The sequence below is a fragment of the Drosophila rhopaloa genome, unplaced genomic scaffold, assembly GCF_018152115.1.
Source record: "Drosophila rhopaloa isolate 14029-0021.01 unplaced genomic scaffold, ASM1815211v1 contig_150, whole genome shotgun sequence".
Lineage (NCBI taxonomy): Eukaryota > Metazoa > Arthropoda > Insecta > Diptera > Drosophilidae > Drosophila > Drosophila rhopaloa.
Window position 1 is genome coordinate 1,576,632 of NW_025335029.1, and position 22,912 is coordinate 1,599,543.

General features: G+C 36.2%; 2 protein-coding genes across 2 annotated transcripts; one reads left to right on the forward strand and one right to left on the reverse strand.

Moving 5' to 3' along the window:
* Positions 1–742: 742 nt before the first annotated feature.
* LOC108041532 (accessory gland protein Acp29AB-like) lies at positions 743–1,510 on the reverse strand. The gene has a single exon (XM_044456775.1). The coding sequence runs from the start codon at positions 1,508–1,510 to the stop codon at positions 743–745; it is 768 nt and encodes a 255-aa protein (XP_044312710.1).
* A 19,402-nt stretch (positions 1,511–20,912) lies between these two features.
* LOC108038313 (accessory gland protein Acp29AB-like) lies at positions 20,913–21,687 on the forward strand. Its single transcript, XM_017115090.1, has one exon. It carries the CDS (start codon positions 20,920–20,922, stop codon positions 21,685–21,687), a length of 768 nt encoding a protein of 255 aa, XP_016970579.1. The 5' UTR covers positions 20,913–20,919.
* The last annotated feature ends 1,225 nt before the right edge of the window (positions 21,688–22,912 follow it).

The following is a 22,912-nucleotide window of genomic DNA, read 5'->3' on the forward strand; positions in this document are numbered from 1 at the left end:
GACATGGCTTTCTGCCAAGGATCCATATAAAATGTTTGAAAAGAAGGCCAAGAAAAAATAAATCGATGACTTGAACATTTTAAGAGTACGCAACCAGTAAGAGCAAACGTTTTAAAGAAACTGCTCCCCATTCATTTGCTAACTTTCGAAGAGCCCTGAATTAAATCGGACAAGTGCCCTGATGTTATGTATTGCCTTATCCGAGAACAAGTAAAACCCCTGGAAAAGATTAAATTTGCAAATTATATTATATGCAAATAATATATACATTTTTTTAAAGTTAAAAATAAACCCTAATCAGTGGGTTTTAAGCACTTGTTTTGGGTCTCTGTTGAGCCACTCTCAAGTTGTTTTGAACGAACTTTAATCTTGAATCATATTTTAAGCTTTAATAAAAGATTAAATGGCGGTCAAAATATACATACAAATATTATATATATTTTTAAAAAATTAAAAAAAATCCTGAACCACCGCCACTGGAACAGTAGCTATGACCAGGAGTAACTCAATTCAGTTAGCCAAGACAGACAACATAATAATTTGCAATTGATTAATATTGTATAATATGGACACTTGTTTATTAGTAATAAGCCCAGTTACCATTTTTTATTTATTTTTTCACATGCCTCAAAAAACAAAAGCACACACTTTTTGAAAAACTTTTATTAACATTTTGTGTAGCAATTGCCTTATATATAGTTGAATAAACCTTTGTATAAATAACAATCTTCACTTATTTCACTTATCCAACAGCCTCACAGATAAAATTTGTAATTTTGCTACAGTTGAGATCGTACATTTCGCCCTTGTAAATATCCACACAGTTATCTTTTCCTGATAAATTGTTTGGGTGGTTTGCTCTCCACTTGAAAAAAGGTGCTGGTTTGCCAGTGGCCACGGACACAAACTCCCCCTCCTTGGCCACGTCTGTGATGCCCAGCCAGTAGCTGGCATAGTCCGATAGTTCTTCTTTGATGGCGGTAAAGTCCGATTCGCTCAGAATAGTTGCCAGGTGACCTCCCATCTCGCGGCAGGTCTCTTCAGCACCGTCCCAGGACTTTTTAATTTCTTTTTCGATGTAAATTAATGTCGATCCGATCCGAGTGAACAAAGGAGATATACTAGCGTTGTGGACACGCTTAGACACATTTTCCTGCAGGCCTGCCAGTAGGTTTTCAATCCGTTCCAGTTTTGTCTGTAACTCAAGTATATTTGCATTCGTCGATGAAGCTTCCTCCTGGTCGAGCAACTTGTCAAGTTTGTCTTTGATTCTGACAAATCTTTCCTGTGTTTCATTATGTTTTTGAGGATTGGAAGTGCTCCACTCCTTCTGGTGAGAAGCAATGTGATCGAGCACTGGCTTCAGTGTCTCAAGACAGAAGTCTCCACATTGATTTGTTGGGTCGTTCAATAGGCATACGTATCGCCCATTGTCCTGACTTTCTGCCAAGGATCCATACGAATTGTACAAAAAGAAGGCCAAGAATAAATAAATCGATGACTTGAACATATTAAAAGTAAGCAACCAGTAAGAACAAACGCTTTAAAAGAACTGATTCTAGATTTATTTGCTAACTTTCGGAGAGCCCGAAATCAAAGCATGCCTTATCAGAGAACAAGTAAAGCCGAAAACTGGACTAGATTAAATTGCGCTCATAATATAAATATATATGCAAAAACATACTTTTCTATTTCAAAGCTCAAGTTCACTCTCAAGTTGTTTTGGACGAACTATTTTATTTATATTTTAAGCTTTGCAAATATCTTATTAGTAAGTGGAATATTTGAACGGTTAGCTCAGTTCCGATCTCAGAGCACTGAAGGTCCAACTTCAGCCCGTACTCCGATCCCGGGAACCGGAGCCATCTGCAGCAGGAGCGGATTACTGATCGAAGCAGCGGCTATGCCCAGTACGGTGGCACTGGACAACGGAACGAGGAAGCTCTTGGACCAGTTTCTCAATGGCCTGGCGTTTCAGGGGCTGCGCAGAATCGCAAAGAAACACTGCAATTCAAAATCGTTCCAAATGGTATAAAGAAATATAATCCGGAATGTATGCAATTGCAATGAAAAGTTATCCCATTATTATGTTTTTGTTAAATCTATATGATCTTTCTATTTATATTAAATAAAAACAATGTTTCAGGGCAATTTTTGTTTTTCAGTATTGTACTATAAAAATATGAAATAGTTTCAGCCTATATTTAAAACCAACAATAGAACATTTTTTCAATTATATTGTTGTTTTTTTTTTTGCTCCTTAACCTTAACGCCTACTGTACCCTGTAGATATGTATACATGTTGCCAAAAAATCATGACTCATCACTGATAAAATTAAAGTGCAGGAATGGAAAAAATCATAAATAACATATCACGGGTAAGCAAATACAATGGAGGAAAAAACGCTTGGACAGGACACGGCTAAAAAACTATGAATATTCATAAAATTATTGAACAATAGAAACTGATGATGTGTTGTCAAATGGCATACAAAAAATGTTCCCATTTGATTGATGATATCTAATGACATGAAGAAAAATATCTGCAAATATCGCCATTTGGGAAAAGTCACAAAAAATAGAAATATTATGTGAAGCGAAACTAAAGAGGAGAAAGTGACCGAGTCCAGACAGTCATACATCATAATCATCGGGATTGGAGTGCAAAAAAACACCCTCAATATGTGGAATGCCCCCATCCAAGAGAAAAAAATAGTCTAAAATAACCCCTTCCTCGACGAACGACTTCAACCCACGCAAAAACAGATAAAAAACAAAAAATAAAGGATGTTACCCAGCTGGCAATCAAAGGCAGTCATAGGAAAGGACGTGAAATATGATCGATGGACGGCTACTGTAGTCCTGGCATGGAGTTTTCCTATCTCCCCGCTGTGACTGTCCACAAAATGGCACAATTAACGTGGCACATCCTTTCAGCCAAATTCAGCCCTGGACAACAATTGTTCAACACGGTAAATAAATGTCAGAGCCGCCTGGTTTCCCTCCCTCACTTCATCGATAACATAATGACATTTTCGTATCATTTTTCAAATTGTAAAAAAAAGGAGAATTCGATTTTTTTTTTGTTGGAAACCAAAATTGAAATTGTTTTGTCAGTTTGGTGGTTGGGGTGGGTCGTGTGTGTATGTCCTTTCGCAGCTGGATACCGTCAAACATATTGGAGTTTTAATTATGATTTTTTATTGGTTTTCCCCGTTTTGTTGCTGTTCGCGCTTAGTGTTGGTCAAACAATTGTAAAATGATATTTTCGTTTGACAACCCTTTGTAACGAGTTTTTAAAATGTCTCTCAATCGATGGTTAGATCGGATTATCACAAGTGTCAATCGAAAAAGGGTGATAGTTGGATAGTTTCTGTTTCCCTGTTTTCGTGCTATACCAGCCCTAAATGGATTTTGATCCACGAGGGGTCAAGTATTTGTAGGCCCTAATGTTGACAGAGTTTTTATGGTTTCGTTGTCAGTTTAGAGAAGTGTAGAAGCGCAAACGATTATTGAGATAACCCCTGCTGTGGGCAGTTGAGATCATAGATATAATTATGAGCAATGGATTGAGATCAGTTACTGGTCGTTGGAGAGAGGTATATTTATTAATAATTTTAAATACCTATAAACAGTATCCTTGATATAATAAAATATTACAATACTGAAAGGGTAATTGATAGTTATATTTAAATATTTCATGTTTATTTATTTATATATTAAAAATAGAAAAAAATCACTACAAGACTTACCTTGAACTGTTATCCTTCATTCTACTTTACAAATGCAATATTATATTATTCTTTTATCATCTTATATTACTTATAAAATACACAGTAGACTTAAGTAAACGTTTACTGAAAGACTAAAAATAAATTGGTTGAAAACTCATAAGATTTGTCATTAGGACGGAAATTTTAAATATTTTTATTAATGATTTCCATAAAAATTTCTTACTAAAATTGGCAAACAACTCCTTTTTTCCCAGCAACTCGCCACCGCACACAAATGTGCTTCGCACTTCCGCTGGAAAATAGAAAATACATGTCCGGATCTGGCAGCAACTCAAAATTACAGTAATTTTCGCCTTTGGCCAAGGGTTTGCAAATTACTTGGCCGCCTACGTGTGCTTGCAACCGCCACTTAAATTGTCACACGTGCACGGCAGTGTGTGTGGTAATTATAAAGTCATCTTGACATAATCAAAAGTGACAATTACAGCCATTGAACAGGAAGACGGACCCCCCATGATTATGCGGTGGATGATGGCGAAAAAGTCAATGGCACCGTGTGATATATTGGTAATATCTGGTTGCAACTGACAGAATTACGAGGCGGAGGAGTTACGCGTCATTAGGCAGGCCACTTCTATGCCTACAACCAACGACAGGTGACAATCAATTTAATAACTGTTATTGGTAAGGAGGTTTTCCCATTTTACATTCAAAATTTTGGATATCAGACCTTTCCGTTTTTCGTAAAATATTTAGAGGAAGTGTACACGTTTATTTGAAGTTAAATGGCTTAACACATTCATGTTTAAAGAATAACGAAATATTTCCAAGTGCTTGAACACTTCTCAGTATCGCTACCAATCGATCTTTTTCCTAGGGTTTACCTGCTAAATGTTTGGATAATTCTGGGTCAGTAATGATGGATGGGTCTCCGACACTAATCCAATCCGGCATCTTTAGCAGGCGCATAAAATTGATATGCAAATTTATGTAAGCCTCAACTAAACGTTAATTTCAGTAAGCGGCTGAGCAAACAGAGGCTGAGGGGAAGAAAGGGCTTTTCCAGATACATTCAACATTGTAATACCTCAATAATCTAACGGGGACACACCTCTCTCACACCAAAACAAAAACGTATATAGAGGGAACTCCTCATCCAACCTGACAGTTGGAAATCTCATTAAAAGGTTATTGACTCCCTGAAGCAGGCACAAGGATTAAAATGAGAGGTACAGGACAAAGTAGAGGAGGCAGTAGAGGACAAAAAAAATGTATTCTAACCCCATCTCGAGTCGGTTGAATTTTCTTTCTTTTTACGCTTCAATTAATACAAAAGTGTCTTCGTTCAACGAAACCTTTCTCCCTTTCTTTTAGAAAAAAACTCCGACGGCACAATTGACAAGAGAGTTAACCTAGCCCCCGACAAATAAAAATCTGGCAAGTCTAAGGCCTCCACAATTTATGCAAATTAATTTAGAAATGTGTCTCTGTCCACCCTCAAGTGTCAAGCAGATATACATCAAACGAAGGCAAAAATGGGGAAAGGGTTTCAGTAAAAAATAGAGAGAGTACCGACTTTTGTAATTAAGAATGCATATCAAGTGGTAAATAAATGCTGTTGATAAAAACAAAAAAGAAGGTCCTGCTGCCGGAATGTGAATGAGTTAAAAGAGGCGGAAAATGCAGGAAATTAAAGTTAAAGAGCTGATTCTGACAAAAAATGTATATATAAATCAAAAAATGGATAAAAGAAAGAGATTCACTTAATATATTAACATAATGTAGAATAGTTTTTAAAACTAAAGCTAACATAAAAGGGCATAGTTCGAAATATTATCACTTCTTAAAGAAATATTTTACAAAATGAAAAAAAAAAACATCTTAAATTTGAATTCCGTCCTACACCAAACGAAATAAATAATCCTTTGCTCAAACTTGTTCTGCAATACCCATCTTTCGAATAGAAAACCCCCAAGTAACCGCAAAAGTTCAACCACAAAACCTGCAGATGCAAATACCAAAGATGTTTGCCTTTTGCGAGGAATCCCTGCACTTTACCGATTAAAAACAAAGGGCAAAAGTCTTGGCCTCATCAGCAGTTGCAGTTGCTATAAAAGGATAACTGGTAACTTCAAAAAGCTTCGCGAGGCGGCATCAAGGAAATCAACTTTCGCCGAACGCAAATAAAGTAAAAGCATCCGGAATCTCAATAAGGGACACTGGAAGGTGAGTTTACTGCAATTGGGATCTACGCACTTTTTCGCAGTAACGCATAATGCGGTCAATGAACTGGGAAAGAGGCAAGACAAAAGCAGAGGCTCTGACTGACTTTCCTGCTCTGTTGTCAACTGCAAACTCTAAAAAGATGCAGGCTAGGGTTAACCAAATGCACTGGAACAAAAGTTTTAAAAGCAACAAATAGTCCTTACTAAAATTGTAGGTATTTTTAAGATCTTAGTAACCAAAAGCATTTATTTGTGGGGTTTTCTATTGGCAGGATGGAATTTGAGTTGTGAAAAAATTGAGAAAGGCCATTAAAAAATGAATTCGAAGATATTTATATTTGAATAATCTGTTTGTCTTGGCAAAGTAAATATTTGTAATGATTTTTAAGCTAAAGCAAAATAAATCAATAGATTTAAAAATGAAGTTAAAAATAATAATATATTCGTTTACTTGCACCCACAATTTTGTTTCAGTATAGCAAGTAAGGACTCGCCTTTTTTCCTCTTTATTATTTTTTTTTTGCATTCTCAATTGCAAGGCAAAACCTCAACAGCTGCTAAAATGTGCGTAGCAACCCTCTGGTGTCCCACTAGGGTAAGTGTTAAAAACAAAAGGAGTACCCTCCTCTGAAAGGCCCACACTCCTTAATTTCCACTCCCTTTCTCGATGCTCACCTTCACATCAAGTCGCCCACAAAAGGGGGAAATTATCATGTCATGGCATTGCGTGTCTTCTATTTGCATTCGGGCTTTCATTTTTCTGCAGTTAAACTATATTCTTTTTTCTAGGATAGAGTGTGCGATGTACAGTCCGGGGCATAAATATAGTATTAATGAGAAGACTTTTAAGGAATACAAAACTAAATATCTTTAAAAGTGCAACCTAATAAGTGGAAGCTCATATTTTTCTTATTAATACGATCATTATGATTTATGAACTCGGCTCATGTATTTAGTCAATGCATCTAAAGTTTACATAATATCGAAATATAATTCAAAGTCAAAAAATCATAATAAAGCTTATTTCGATCTTAAAATTCCGTACCGCAGTGTACAAAAACTACTGTACATATATTGAGTAACATCTGCTTTAAAATAATTGCAAGTTTGCGAGAGATTTTAATGGTTTCGACAGCGGGTAGCCCCTCGGGAAATGTTAAAACTGTGCTAAAATATCATAGTTTATGGGGGAATGGGTGCTTTTAAGTGGGTTCGAGTTGGGCTAGTCGTGTTGGTCTAGTCTCATTGGGGGTGGTATCCCATGTGGCAACATGTGGGTACTTATGCAAAATGTTCGCTTGTCATTGCAAACTTGTGTTTAATTAAAACGCTGCTAATATCAGTTAATTTCTTCTCATTAAATTGTGACACTTTATGGAAAGGGGTGAGAGTGTGTTGGGAATATTAATGGGTCTATCGATACTTGATCTCAATTGTGTGGTATGTGTGAAATAGCACAATACCATTAAAAAGGTATTTTATTCTGCAATTAAATTCTATGTAGTCATATATTTTCTTTTTATGGTTTAAACTGAAAACCCCAAAACTTAACTTAAGTTTTCTGAGGCAGCTTTTGATATATGCTCTTTATAATTTAAATAATAAAATATAGAAAATACAAAATTTAGTTTTTATAACTAGTTTTAAATGTTGGTAATTATTATTATTATTATTATTTCGGTTATAGTTATATTTATAACGAACATATTATATTATATTATATTATATTATATTATATTATCAATATCAGGAAACCGAAAGCCCCTTACCAACTTCCATATCAAATTAACGCTAATTAGCAACAAAGAGCCGGGGATCAAGGACTGCTCATAATTTACTTCATTACAATTGTTGATGAAAACAATCAGCGGTAATTTAAAAAACGGGAACAAAATCTACATAAGGCGGAAAAACGCGAACGGGAAAACTACCCAAAAAATGGTGAGGAACAGGGACAATTAAAGGCGACAACAAACAGCCCCGTTGACATAGGAAAAGTTTAGAAGGGGGTGGCTAATGACAGTGATGCAAGTCCAGAAATCAAAAGGCATTATTCCTCCCACAGCGAGTGTTGATTAGATATATGGCCAGCGTAGTACAGTTGCCTCATCCGGGAATTATGGACATTCGAGGTGTGGGTTTTTGGTTTTCGGTTTTCGGACTTTTGGGACACACCTGAAAGCCATAACCTGCGAGGGGGTGCAACTGTACACGCATGTGGCCCATAAAAGATACATTTATAATGGCCAACAGATACTTGTGGGCCTGAACAGTTATACATAACAATAATTTGGTAATTGCCAGACAATCGTAACATTTGTATACTCATACACGGATACATTTATTCTATGCCATTGCGTGTTCATTTCAATTTTATTTTATGCGGGTGGGTGGATCAATGTGTGGATGTGGATGGATATGTGTATCCTCTTGTGGATGAGGAACAAGTGTTCCCGAACGTTATTTATGGCAATTATAAGCAATTTTTGAAGTTCTCTGCTGTCGTTATTGAGTCCATGAATGATGAATTAAGGTTACGGAGGGGTCGTTAAATGGAACACGTGGCTGGGCACTCGATTTGCAGCGTAAATGTGTGAGGTTAAAGCTTGGAAAAATGTTGCGGTCAAAATGATAAACTTCCAATAAATTTCTTTTGTTAGTTACACGAAAAGGTTGCTGTCAGAAAAGAAATCATTTGTATAAGATAATTTTTAAAGAAAGGACTTAATGTTTATGTTTGTTGTCTTCCGATTCCGATTTTGATAGTTCAAATATATAAAAGATACATTTAATTCAGTATAATTTTGTTACCAGTAATAAAGTCATCATCGTTCTGTGCCAATTTCCTCATAGAAAAAACCCTTTTAGTATTTGGCCATGGAACAATGTGCGATCATCATATTTATTATCCAAATCAAATCAGAAATTGACAAATTTCCCATTTGGGACAGCAACTTTCACCACGCGGCTTAACCTTGATTGAGAAAAGAGGGAGTGACCTTCTAACCAACCACTTCAAATATTCTCATGACCTCGAAATACAATTTTCTATGCTCAATGGAGGGAATTACAACGAAAATGATTCGTAGCTATCTGGGATTTTCACACAGAAATTAGCAGGCAGTAAATGCAGTTTAACTTGCATTAGCACAGTGTGACATTTCATCAAGATCCGAGCAGAACAGAGGGGGTGCCGAGTACCACTGACAACGCAGATTGAGTCGCCACGCGCAATTAAACTTGCAACTCGCAAAGGAGTGTGACAAATTTCCACTGACGAGCACTCTTGAATTGCCTACACTCAAAAAAATGAACTTCAGTTTTATAAATAGACAAAAGGGAGAAAATACAGAAGCTGGTTTGAGAACAATGGTTTAACAACATTTGCTTTAAAATATTAGGACTATAGGAATTTTAAGTAAACAATTTATTTGATTTATTATTTATTAAAATGTCAACATTTTCCTCGCCAGTTAAAAGATCGCTGTTTTTCTGAGTGTACACACACAGTAGTCCAAAATCAACCAGCAACCTAACCATTGAAGCGGCAAAACATGAGAGCAATCTCGGATCGAGATGCAGATACAGATTCAGATGCAGATACAGATACCGCACGGGCGGCAGAAACTCACAGCCAGATACGGATACAAATCCAGCGGGGCGTGAGAACGCCGAGCGAAAAAGAACTAAACGCGAATGAAGTGAGTAATTAACGCTGCATGCGTCCTCCCTGGAAATTGCGTCCTCGCGAGGGTCCTTGCAGCCATTCATCCTGCGCCTGGTCACGCCGATTGACGGTGACATATGCGGGTCGTTGTGTCTGTATTTGCATCAGTATTTGCATCTGTATCTGTGTCTGCCTACTGATCCAGTCGGCGCGGAAGTCGCAACCAGGTACTCGAGTCCATTAGGCAAGGGTGCGTCCAATTTACATGACGAGAGCCCGGGCTACAGTGGTTCAAACTTTGTTTTTTGCTTATAATATTGGAGACAATTTTACTTCCATTAATATAATATAATAGTATTAAACGCTAAGTGGTACGTCCTCAGGATTTCATGAGCAGAATAAAATAATCAATAATATCCTTGAATGTAACATTTTGTGACTATCACACTAAATTAGAAAAGAAAGAAGAAAACAATAACAAAAATAAATTCCTTAAGTAATAATAATAATTCCTTAAATTAATTGGGGATGTGTGTTTCAATTAATATTTTGTGTAGAATATTTAAAGTACTAGAATTTAATATTTAATACAACAAAATAAAATAGTGTTGGAAATATCAAATATTGTGTATATATTGTAAAATAACATATTAATTAATTAATTATTGATTATTTGATATGTATTCTATTAAATTTCTTTTTTTTTCTAAACTCGTCCCACTGTCCATTTTTGAGTGCTTAAAATTTGTTTAATTGTTTCAACACGCACACCCGAAAATCCCCTTCGGAAGACTTCCTCCTCGACGAACGTAGAACATCATCTCTGACTGTCTCTGTTTGTTGTTTTGGTTTGGCTTTTTGTCAGTTTCCTTTTTGTGGGAAGGAAGGCGTGTGAATCCCTTTTCTCGGGGTGTGGGTTTTGGGTTTTGGGTACTGGGTTTTAGGGTCAGGACTCACACCCACCGACCGACCAACCACCGGCACAAAATTACCATCAAATGAACTTATCGCTGGCGAAACTATTTTACGCCACTTTCCCAAGTGGATTCTCGTGTTTGGCTTATCGCGTCCGAGGGTTTTGCCTTGTTTTGTCGGTCCGTGCAACACGTGACGACTGTACCAGGACTCTAAAGACCCTTCTGACCCCTTCTCACAGCCCTCGGTGTCAAAATTTTTACTGTTGTCGCTTGACATATTGTCAACCAACGCTGGCTATCAACAATTACACGTGTCCCCCGTGTCCGGGTGCTGTCTTGACGAAATTTGCATATATTTCTAATTAATCGCATGAAATTTTCATATTATTTTCTCGTTGTGCCTATCTGGCTGATAAAATTCCTTGCTTTAAATAATTAATAATTGTCGCGTGTCTCTCGCACCCGAGTTCGCGCCCGTGTTGCTTAAATTAATGAGTAACCAGAGGAAAGTAGGCACATAGAAAAATGAAACTGTAAATATATGATTAGAGGCAAGTTTTAAATAAATTTGAAAAAAAATTGAATTAAGTCTGAAACTATATAAGCACTGAATTAATAAAAATATATAGATAATTTATTTATTTAAATTAAAATCAGTAAAGACAATGAAATGTACATTATATTATATAACATTATTTGGATTAATGTTTTCATAATGTAATATAATTTCATTTAGAGCACAAAAAATATGTTAAGCTAGGCAATTTAAGAAACTCATCTTTTTTCAAACATCTCTAAGTTTAATACTTTAGTATCAAAGAAATATTACAAATGTTTTAAATTACTTCTTTGTCTTTAATATTTTTCAATTTCCGCTAAAGCCAAAATGACAGAATTACCCTCTTCAGCTTATCTAATACCCAATAATATTTTTTCATCCCATTTAGGATTAATAATGCAAACTAAACAGAGCCAAATAAAATCTCCCATTGATCTGTCACTTGGCATTATTTTTCCATTAGATCTTGTACACTGGGCTGTGTGTGAATGAATCAACAATATTTACATTATCCAAAAGATAAACATTTGCTGACGATCGATCGATCATCTCGATGAGGTTCTTTTCCCCCATTTTCACACCTAAATTTGAGCCAGAGTCGAGCAGGTTGGCCAGGTGTTTTCCGAGCGATTGAAACGAGGTTAAGGCATCAATAAGCCATGCCATCCATCCATCGTATACAAATGAGTCACTCCCGAACCAATTGCGACGCAATTTAGTAGTAGTTTCGGGGTTCTCACAGTACTTAGAGGGCTGGATCCCCTTCATCCTCCTCCGCAGCGACAAGTTTACATAACCCAAAAACTGGGAAAGCGCTGAAAAGTTCCCACAGACCCATATATGTACGTATATAGTTGAGATTCCTATGCAGTTTTAATGATTTACAATAACAAAGCAACAAAAGGAAGCCCGATTTTCATTGATGCATTGCCAACAGGTGAGATTGAGGGGTAGCGATTTCAATTAAAAGTGACACAAAATGCTTTGACAAAGGAGAAACAATTTCAAATTGCATGTGTGTCATGGGAAAGTTGTGGGACACTTCACATACCAATATGGGAAGTCCTTTTTTTTCGATCGTCTGCTACTGCGTCGCACTTGAAATTTCGTTAAACACACTTGAGAATGTTGAGGGTAGCCACCCTAAAATGTGTAAAGCCCTCAAGTGTTTTTTTTTTGTGTGTGCTCGTTGTTTATTCAAAAGTTTGCAGGTGTTCCCTGCTCGATACTTATATATATATTCGACTTGTTGTTGCTGCCGAGTACTTGAGCCAAAACACGGGTTCCTCAAAATGCCAATACACTTATCGACATCGATGAGAAGCGGGCCATGCAAATATTCCTTCAAGTTGCTGCAGGGATTTAAGCACAATAAACAAGGAAAGTGGAGAAACCGACAGATTTTTAGGGGTTGACAGTGACAGTGGTTCAGGAATAAAAAACACTATTTAAATTAAAGAACTACAATTTTGTATGATAAACTTTCCTACTTTTAAAGCAAAAATAAACATCGTGGAATGTATTTTAAATAAAAATGCTAAAATGTTCAGCCCACTGTGCGCATTCCAATGAACTGAAAAAAAAGTTATGAGTCACGTTGAAAATAAGGTTGCAGGGTGAAGGAGCAATATCAACAACATCGCCGCAGCCAGTTACAAAGCCAAGGAACCAACTTTCCCTATGCATTACACATTTATTAAACATTAAGCAGAGGAGTGCACTGCATTTAGGGGTTGAGTAAAAAAAAATAATAATAAAAACAGAAGAAAAATCGAGTCGAGTCGAGGACAATGAGGATCGGCACGTTGATGTTCTTGATGATGACTATTGAACTTTTCAAACATGATGAAGTGCTCCGCAGCTCGATTTGCTTATAAGCTATGGCCGCACCTCCTTCCCCCGATAAGCCAAGATGCTAAATGCAAACAATGGAAATCCTTTCCATAACGGTACCAGGACCCAAAGCAAAAGGGCACCCTCCAACTAATCACAAAGTGCATTTTCTGCTCGCGGCAGTTGGTAAACAGAGTGCGTCAAGGGAAAACGGCGAGGGTTAGGGCACCGAATCAAAGTCCAGCGGAAGGTCCATGCATACGATTCGAGCATTAGAGAAAGTAATGCCAATATAGCTTTTTCTTAGAAAAATAATGGAGTAACTAAAATTTATTTTAAAATGCATTTTACATTTATTTTACAGCTTAATATAAGTACACCAGGAAATTATGATCTTATTCAATACGAGTATGGTACAACATTTATTAAGATTTAGCTAAAAAATCCATTAAGATAATTTTTTAATTAAGTTATTGGTGCAATAAAACAAAAACAATTAAAACTTGTAAATACTAATAAAAAAATCAACGAAAGTAAGAAAGAAAACTGTAAAGAAATGAATTAAGCAATTGTAATATGGTGGAATTATTATTGACATCTTATCTTTTTTATAATTATTTCCCAAAACTAAAAGCTCAGCTCTGATTATAGGAGACTTTTGTCGGTGCCTTGAGCTGCATTTTCCTAGTTCCTCTCCCACTAAAACTTTCCTCCATCACCGTCTCATTTTTTATGCACTTTTCCGCTCGCTTTTCAAGAAGAAACAGCAGCCGGAACAACAGCAAATACTACAAATAATCATAATAATAAAATGCCAAGTTGTACATTTCGCCGTTACCCGTTCTAGTACTCTTCCCTCTCTCTCCATTTCCCATCTGCCATCTCTTTCATTTGATGAGTCATCCTGCTGCAGCTTGCGTTTTTTTTTGTGGTTGGATAGGGGGGCACCAAGGGGTTAATGCACTGGCAGTCGGTGAAAAAAAAGAAGTCATTGGCAATAAATATAAAAATCTTACGCTGTTTATTGTTGCTGCTTTTAGTTTGTTTTTGTTCTGTACATCGCGTGTTTAGATAAAAAAAGGATTTAAGGGGACCTCTTTTTCTTTGAATAAGGGACACTATGTTAAAAAGGTAAATATTAATAAAAGGTGACTTAAATTAAAGAGTAGTAATATATATTGAAATATGTATTAAGATATTTAAAAAATTTTGAGGTATAATGTTTACAAAACCTACTAAATGAAAAGCTCGAAATCTCAGGTTATTTTCTGTTAAGTGCAATTAAGTATTATATGTTAAAAGTGTGAATTTACAATTTCTGCGTAAAATTTTAGTTTAATTTAGGGATATAAATTTTTAAATCTTAAAGAACATCCTATGACATTAATTTTATTTTCTACAACTTGCTAGTAATAAAGCCATTAACAAAACGAATAATAATGGAAGTTCTCGCGCCGCCCACACAATAACCGTTCCCCACCCCGCTGAATCGTACACCCCGTCACCACCTAGAAAACACAGTGGACCACTTAATAAGTGTACGCAGGCCAGTAACAATCGCAATCATAATAACAATAATAACAAGGGCAGCACACACACTTTTATGGCCTACGGAAGAGGAGCGAAGAGATTACAAATGATTTGAATAAATTTGCAATAAAAAAAGTGTATTCTATTTTCGAGCTGGAACTGTGCCGACAATAAAACAATTTTGTATGCCAAAGCCGGGCCAATTGTCCGGCGTTGGCAGCTTTCCTGAACTGAAGTTTAAAGATTATGTTCTGTATATATTCTGGCCAGAAGCGGCAATAATAACATGGTGGTTAAAATGTTGCAGTGGCAACAGCAGTGGGAACAGGGCCATTACAAGTGTCAAAGCGGCAATTTATCGTTCGTAATCATGTGTATCTATAATTGTGTCTGCGAGTGTGGGGGAAACAGTTAATCATATAAATATGCGGACGGCGGGCGACGCTTGGCGCTTATTATTTTTGCCTCGGCTGCGATAACATGGCTCCCGAACAACTTGCTCTTTGATTTACAACTACAGTGCGGGGCGAAACTATACCATTTTTATTAAAATGAATATACAACTTTATAGTAGTATCTATGTTTTTAATTTATAGAGTTTTTTTGTTACATTTTTGATTTTGCTAAAATGATTTGGGAATTTTAAGAAAAGTTTTGCCTTGATTAGTGTAGTACATTAAAAGATTAATTTTTATAATTATAAAAATATATAGATGAAGAAAATTGTAAATTTGTATATTAGGTGAACTTACTTTAATATATGCAATTTATTTTTGTTACATTTTTGATTTTGCTAAAAGGATTTGGGAATTTTAAGAAAAGTTTTGCCTTGATAAGTGTAGTACATTAAAAGATTAATTTTTATAATTATATGTAAATTTTTATATTAGGTGAACTTACTTTAATATATGCAATTTAAATTTATTAAAAGAACAGAAACTAAATTAATTATAGTTTTTACTATTAAATTTATTAAAAGAACTGAAACTAAATTAATTATTATATTATATTAATAAATTTAAATTGCATATATTAAAGTAGTGTGCACACTGGATTCAAAAATTAGTTTCTAATAAATTAATTTTATTAAAGTAAATTTGAAACGTTTATGAATTTAATTTAAAGCCTGCAAATAATAATTTTATTAACTAAAATTTTACAACAAAACCTAATCTACTTATGAATCGCACTGTATTTAACTGAAAGTTTTGTCATCACACTCTCTCCCGAGGGAATTAGAGATATGTTGCGCTTGCCAAAACCAAAGCTGAAACCACAAAGTCATAAAATTACTTTCGCGCATTATAAATTTATAGTTTACTTTGGTTCACAATATCGGGTGTGAGTTTCTGGCACTCAAGCGTAAAAATTTATTATGCTTATGGATGAAATGATCGGGAAGGATGAGGTTTCGAGCGGGTGGAGATTTAGACCCAACTTTGTTGCTATAGCAGCAGATGCTGTTCGTTAGCCATCGCGGACATAAGTCATTTATATTGTAACAAATTGTACGCGATTTGGCGTCGTCCTTAAGACATAACACTTGTACCAGATGGACGTCGGCTGAGACTAAATGTTTTTGTCTCCTTTTGAACTTTGTTGTCTGACCTTAGGGTTTAAACGACGTCTTTAAGATGGCTAGTAAGGGTAATCTGGAAAAGATTTGTTGGTTGGTATAAAACAATTAAAGGGTGAGGCGCTTTGGAAGTTATTGGTGTTGATAAAGATTATTTTGGTTGGTTGAATTGTACTTTGATAGTAGAAAATAATAGACATTTCCTTAAAGCAATTTTAAAGTTTGATTTAATCAATAAATAATCAGGTGCCAACAAAATAAAATATCTAAGCAATCATTAGGCTTCTCAAATCTAAGAAGGATTTTATGCTTGGTTACAATATAAAATAATGGTTCATAAAAGCCTAAATGCTTCAAAATTTTAAGGTGTAATTGACTTCAATCACTACGTTTTTGAGTAATTTTTTAAGAGATAGATTTAATTGAGGATTTAAATCAAAAGATTCCACACGAAAAACCAATAGATATAATATCCGCTCGGTAAATCAAAACTCCAATGAACAAATGCTTCATATTAGATATCAGCAGACAGGCGAAACTAAATAAGCAACAAGCAAAGTATGGCATCACCTTTCCTCATTTCCCTTCCTTTTCAAAAAAAAAAATCCATTTCTGACCTCACCCCAACCCAGACTGTTTGCCATTTACCAAAGTGCAAGGAGATACATCAAGTAGACAACAACAGCGGCTACAACCCCATAGATACGCAGATACAGCTACAGATACATATATAGCTACAGTTGCAGATACAGATACAAATAATCGAGAAGGAGCAAAAAACGTGGCAGGAAATGCGGGCTTGCTCATTATTTGCGCTGAGTGCGGCGGCGACGACATCGAGTACTTTGCATAAATTTAAAATCTTGCCGGGAAAAAGGAGCTGGAGTTTGGATACTGAAAAGTTGGGAGACGTAAAGGATCCGGGGAAAAACCAGAAGCAGATGACAGCCGCACACAAAAGGACATCGATAGCTAACACAGCTGCAAATGTAATGGAAATTGAAGGGCTCCCCCTCCTATTTTCCTTCTCGCAATCCCACTTCCTGCACCTTGGCTTCGTGTCAAGTGCGGCGGCGATGATGCCAGAGAAGTATCTGAATAAAAAATAATGCAATGATACGGAAAAATTAAAAACATTAAAGCCAAGGAGTGGGAGGATGGCTAAGCGTTAACAGGGTAACAAAATATTTGGCTTAGCTCAACGAAGCTGTAAATTCCCTATAAAATCTGTCAAGATTTTTGTGGCTAGTATTAAACTTAAGTAAAACAAGTATAATTAATCGAAAATCTGTTATCAAATCTATGTAAACTTAGACTTATATTTTTTTTGAATTAACACTTTTTTTTTAATAACAAGAACAATGTTTAAAATAATGATATGCTTAATAACAATATTTCAGCAAATTTAATATAATATTTAATATTTTGTACTTAAATTTGAAACGTACAGAAATATATAATATATATAATAGATATTATATTATAATATATCCAATTACGTAAATACTATTCATAAAATTAACCATGTTTGATACGCAAAAAAATAAGTACTAAAATTGTTTTGACTTAAGATGGTCTAGAAATGTATTTGAATACATAAACATATCGAAATTATTTAAAAAATAAGCGAGGCAAACAAAAAATTGATTTAAAATTATTATTAGATTTTAGGAAGTTAAACATTTGAATTCTTAAAAAATACAGGGTTAAGAAGAGAAATATGGATAAATTAAACAGTATACTTTAGCTACCTCTTTGTAGGGCATAAGTAATAAGGAAATCTCGAATAGGCGGCAACTTCAGTTCTAATGACACGACCACAGACCAGTTCAAGTTGCCTCGGCTCAGACTGAGGCTCAAATTTATGGCTGCAATTATGGCCAGAGTCTTGCCAGCGTCAGCAATAATTGTGCTTGAAATTTGCATAAAAAAATTTTAAGTAGTTCGAAAAAAAAGGAGATGCGACCCATGGATCTCCCCCTTAAATTCCACACCTCAACCCCGACTTTTAAAAAACTGAATCAAAGCTGTCCATACACACACCCACTTTGCTCTGTCCTTGGCTTTGCTCATCGTTTCAGTTTCAATTGACGTGTAATCCTGCATTGTCCTTGGCATTTTGTGTGCAGCCACCAAGGACAACTCGATAATGCTCTTTTTCCCGCTCGGTGGGTGGGATAGTGGCTACTGGGGTTCGGTGGGTGTCAAAGTCAAGGCGAAAAGTGCTCGTGTAAGGACTTCAAGGACTTCCACTGACACTTAGCTTAGTACAGCGAATATTGATTTAGTTTTTGTTATTTGTTCCCGCGTTTGCTCTTTCTGTGGGTGCTTTTTTCCGAGACTTAATTAGCGTTGGCAAAGTGTTTAAATTGAAATAGTAGCTGATATTGTGGGAAGGGAAAATTGTAATGGATGGTGGATAAGTGTAGATAAGTTAGTGGTTCACAAAGTATACAGAATTTATGGGTGATTTAAGTAATAGTTCTTGAATAAAATCTGTATTTAATATTTTCAATGTTAAAATAGCATTGAAAACTGAATACCTAGACTAAACTGTTTATTATTTTCCTAAAGTTCTCCATAATGGACCCCACTTAATTTTATTTGGCCATCATTTTAGAATCTGAGGGTACTTTCATCCCAGAAATTCAATCAGCTAAACCCATTCACTAACCGCTTGAAAATGTATTTCCACCTTCCTCCAACCCAAAATTCCGATTGATTTGTCTCCAACTTCACCAACGAGCAACAGCTGCATACAAAACAGGCGGGTTTCTTATTTTAATGTGGTTAGAAAAGTTTTTGCCGCTCAAGAGGATGCAGACGGATCTTAAATTAGATACAAGACATCCACAATTGAATGACCAAACAGGCGTCTTTTGGCGCTGCACTTTTCTAATTTTCTCTCTTAAGCTGAGCAGGAATTTCCCCACTCAGGACAATAAAACTTTTCTTTCGCTTCCTTTCCCAAGCTGCAGCCAATTGCAATAAAAGAAAACTTATCTTTTGTATACATATATATATATATCTGTATATAAATTTGTGGTATGCCACAGAATTTTTTGGTTTGGGCAAAAGGAAAGGAAAAGAAAACTTTATGTTGGCTGAGCTGATAAATTCTTGCCGTCTCGGACTTGATAAAAAGGCAACGAAGGATGCCTGCTTTTAAGACATTCAATTGAACAAATTCCCAGCCAAAGTTTTCTTGGACTATCAGACCTCCTTCTTTCCAGGACTTCTGCATAAATTGCATATAATTGCTTTTCCTTGGATTCTGCTTCTCCAGAGATTTATGCGCACATGCTCTTGGACCGTTTCAACGTCTCGTTGGTGAAATGATAAAATTTTTATTAAAACAAAAGCTGCATAAATATATTTTCTCGAATTTCATTTGTTCAGCTGCCCGCTGTTCACTTTTATACACTGAAAAATAGTTATTTTGCCGAGTTAACGGGACTGAGAAACTAGCAAATTCAGAATATGTTAAAAAGAAAGCTATGTAGAGTAGAAAAAAAAAGAATAATTATACCCTGGGTTTTAAAACATTTTCCCATTTAAATGTGATATAAAATACTGAATCTTGGTACTGTTTTCTGAGTGTATCCTACTCTATTTGCAGTGTCTTATATGTTTCTTTATATGGCATAATTAGATTTGATGTCCCGCGGTTCATTTGGTCTGCAACTCCTCCACCTCACAGCTCTTTTACTCAGATGGTTTTGCTTTCATTCACACTTTGGTAATCCGCTTTTGCCATGGATATTTTTATGACTTAATACGTTTTATTTCATTGCAGACGGGACAGGACTGTGGAAATAAATCTTCCGTGAGCGTCATCACCAATTCAAATGTCCTTTCGCTTGACCAGAGCTCAACTCGGTTTATTTCAGTTCGCATCGGGGTTCCAGTCCTGCGACATTTGTGTTCATTTCTCTGCATTTCCTTGCTCTTGTTTCGGTTTATTATTGACCAGTTTGGCTTGGATTATTATTACACTCACACAATGCTGACAGTTGGCCATTGATTTATTAGCCGTCTTTGGCATTTTCATTCACTGTTTGTGGTCTCCAGTCAGCGACTTCCCTGTGTCTCAGTTGGATGTCTTTTACTGTCTTCGGGGGGATTCTCACTTCTGGATCCCTGTGATTAAGGCATAGACAGTTGGCGGAGGGTCAACTGTCTGCATAATAAAATAAAGTAGCAGAATTTCGAAGAGAAGAGATATGGGAATTTGTCATGATAAACCATGCAAAAGTTTTCTTGTACGTTATCTAATTTACAAAAAGTGGTAATTGAACAATTGCAATTACACTCATACCAAAATTAACCTTAAAAACAAGAAATTCGCCTAAAAATAAGAACAACAGGAAAATATTTCTTTAACGAAAGGCATCTAATCATAAATTTGAGAGCTAATTTTTTCTAAAAATTAAAAAAAAAGTATAAAAAAATGTGCCCTATTCATGATGTAATTTTTCATTTAGGATTTATGGACTGGTTCTGGCTCTGGTTCCCAGGAGTTGACTTGGGTTGGAGTTGGACTTACAGTACTCTGAGATCGTAACTGAGTATTCAAATATTTGCAAAGTGTAAAATATGATAAAAGAATAAAGTTCGACCAAAACAACTTGAGAGTGACTCATCAGACACCCAAATTTCGTGTTAAAAACCCACTGATTAGGATTTATTTTTAGCTCTTTTATAAAAAGTATGTATTTGCATACATATTTATATTATGAGCGCAATTTAATATATTCCAGGGATTTTACTTGTTTTCTGATAAGGCACGCTTTTATGTAGGGCTCTCCGAAAGTTGGCAAATAAATCTATAATCAGTTTCTTTAAAGCGTTTGCTCTTACTGGTTGCTAACTTGTAGTATGTTAAAGTCATCGATTTATTTTTTCTTGGCGTTCCTTTCGTTCAATTTGTATGGGTCCTTGGCAGAAAGTCAGGACAATGGGCGATCCGTATGCCTGGTGAACGACCCGCCAAACCAATGTGGAAAGTTTTGTCTTGAGGCACTGAAGCCAATGCTCGATCACATTGCTTTTCACCAGAAGGAGTGGAGCACTTGCAATCCCCAAAAACAGAATGAAACACAGGAAAGACTTGTCAGAATCGAAGCCAAAATTGATAAGTTACTGGACCAGAAGGAAGCTTCATCGACGAATGCAAATATCCTTGACTTACACACAAAACTTAATCGGATTGAAAACTTATTGGCAGGCCTGCAGAAAAATGTGGCAAAACGTGTCCCTAACGCTAGTATATCTCCTTTGTTCACGCGGATCGGGTCTAGATTAATTTACATCGAAAAAGAAATTAAAAAGTCCTGGGATGCTGCTGAAGAAACCTGCCGCGAGATGGGAGGTCACCTGGCAACTATTCAGAACGAATCGGATTTTACCGCAATCAAAGATGGACTATCGCAACCTAAGAGCTACTGGCTGGGCATTTCAGACGTGGCCAAGGAGGGAGAGTTTGTGTCCGTGGCCACTGGAAAACTTGCACCCTTTCTCAAGTGGGAAAAAGATCAACCAAACAATTTATTTGGCAAAGATAACTGTGTGGATCTTTACCGCGACGAAATGTACGATAGCGACTGTAGCGGCAATCAATATTTTATCTGTGAGGCAATTGGATAAGTGAAATAAGTGAAGTTTGTCAATTATACAAAAGGCTTATTCAACTATCTAATACTGATTTGCTACAGCTAATGTAAAAATAGTATTGAAAAAAGTTAAATAAGCATTTGTGTTTTTGTAACTGCATTTCTTACTAATAAACAAGTGTTCATATTATATTATTGTCTTCTTGGCTATCTGAATTGGGGTTTAACCTGAGAAAAGTGAATGTACAACACGTGTTAATAATATGCAAAGGTGACTATTCCAGCAGTTGAAGTGCTGACTATGGAAGTCATCCCTATACCTACAACTAAGTATCCTCCAACGGCTGTGGCTACGCACCAGGACCTGCTCCTGGTCATGGCTGCTCCTCCAGCGGAGAGACTGCTTCCGAACCACGCATACAGACACAATAAAGGGGTAGTGTCTTTAGACCTTGGCTTAAACACGAGAAGACGCTTAAAAATAAAATTCGATAAAATAAAGTCGATCTTAGGGGCTACTTATAAAAAGAAAGTTTAAGGCGATTAGGTGTGGGGTTTTCCCCAGATCTTGTAGAGATGAACTAGCCGGACATAATCAACCTGAAGAAGGACGAGCTGGTATGCGTACTAGCTGCCAAAGAAGTGCCGGTGAAGGAGACTATACACCATGTTCCATGGACTGATGACGACATCAATCGTACCGGATCAGAAGAATCGCGATCCAGACTATTTGGGTGATATTATAATCCAGATAGCCTTGTCTGTTCATGCATGGATACGTCAGGTGGAGTTCGCAGCTGAATCACACGGTTTAAACGAGTCACATCATTGGCTATTGGGTAATCGCATGCTGCAGTTTCTATATGATTTAAGGAATTATGGGAGCGCTTTCAAAAAGTCTTCGGCTTCCCAATGAAGAACCATCTAGTTGCACAGTATTTGCAAAGTCGCTCAATTGTTAAAGGGTAATCACTGCTACAATATTTTATTGCTATGCGCAATTTTTCTGGACAAGGAGCTTTCGAAGTTACAGATACTGGATGCGCAGCTTCGTTGTATTACTGTGTTTCTCTTGATTATCTGTGTCAGAAAATAATGCTATATAGACAGAACAGACCAGGGATCCAGAAGTGCGTTGCTTGCGAGGGAAATTGAAGAAAGGCGAGGTAGTACGGTTTGTGTGATTAGATGGAGAAGTGTTTAGATCAAATGATAATGAGAAGTTGTGTAGGCAAGACGAATTGATAAGGAAAACTCCC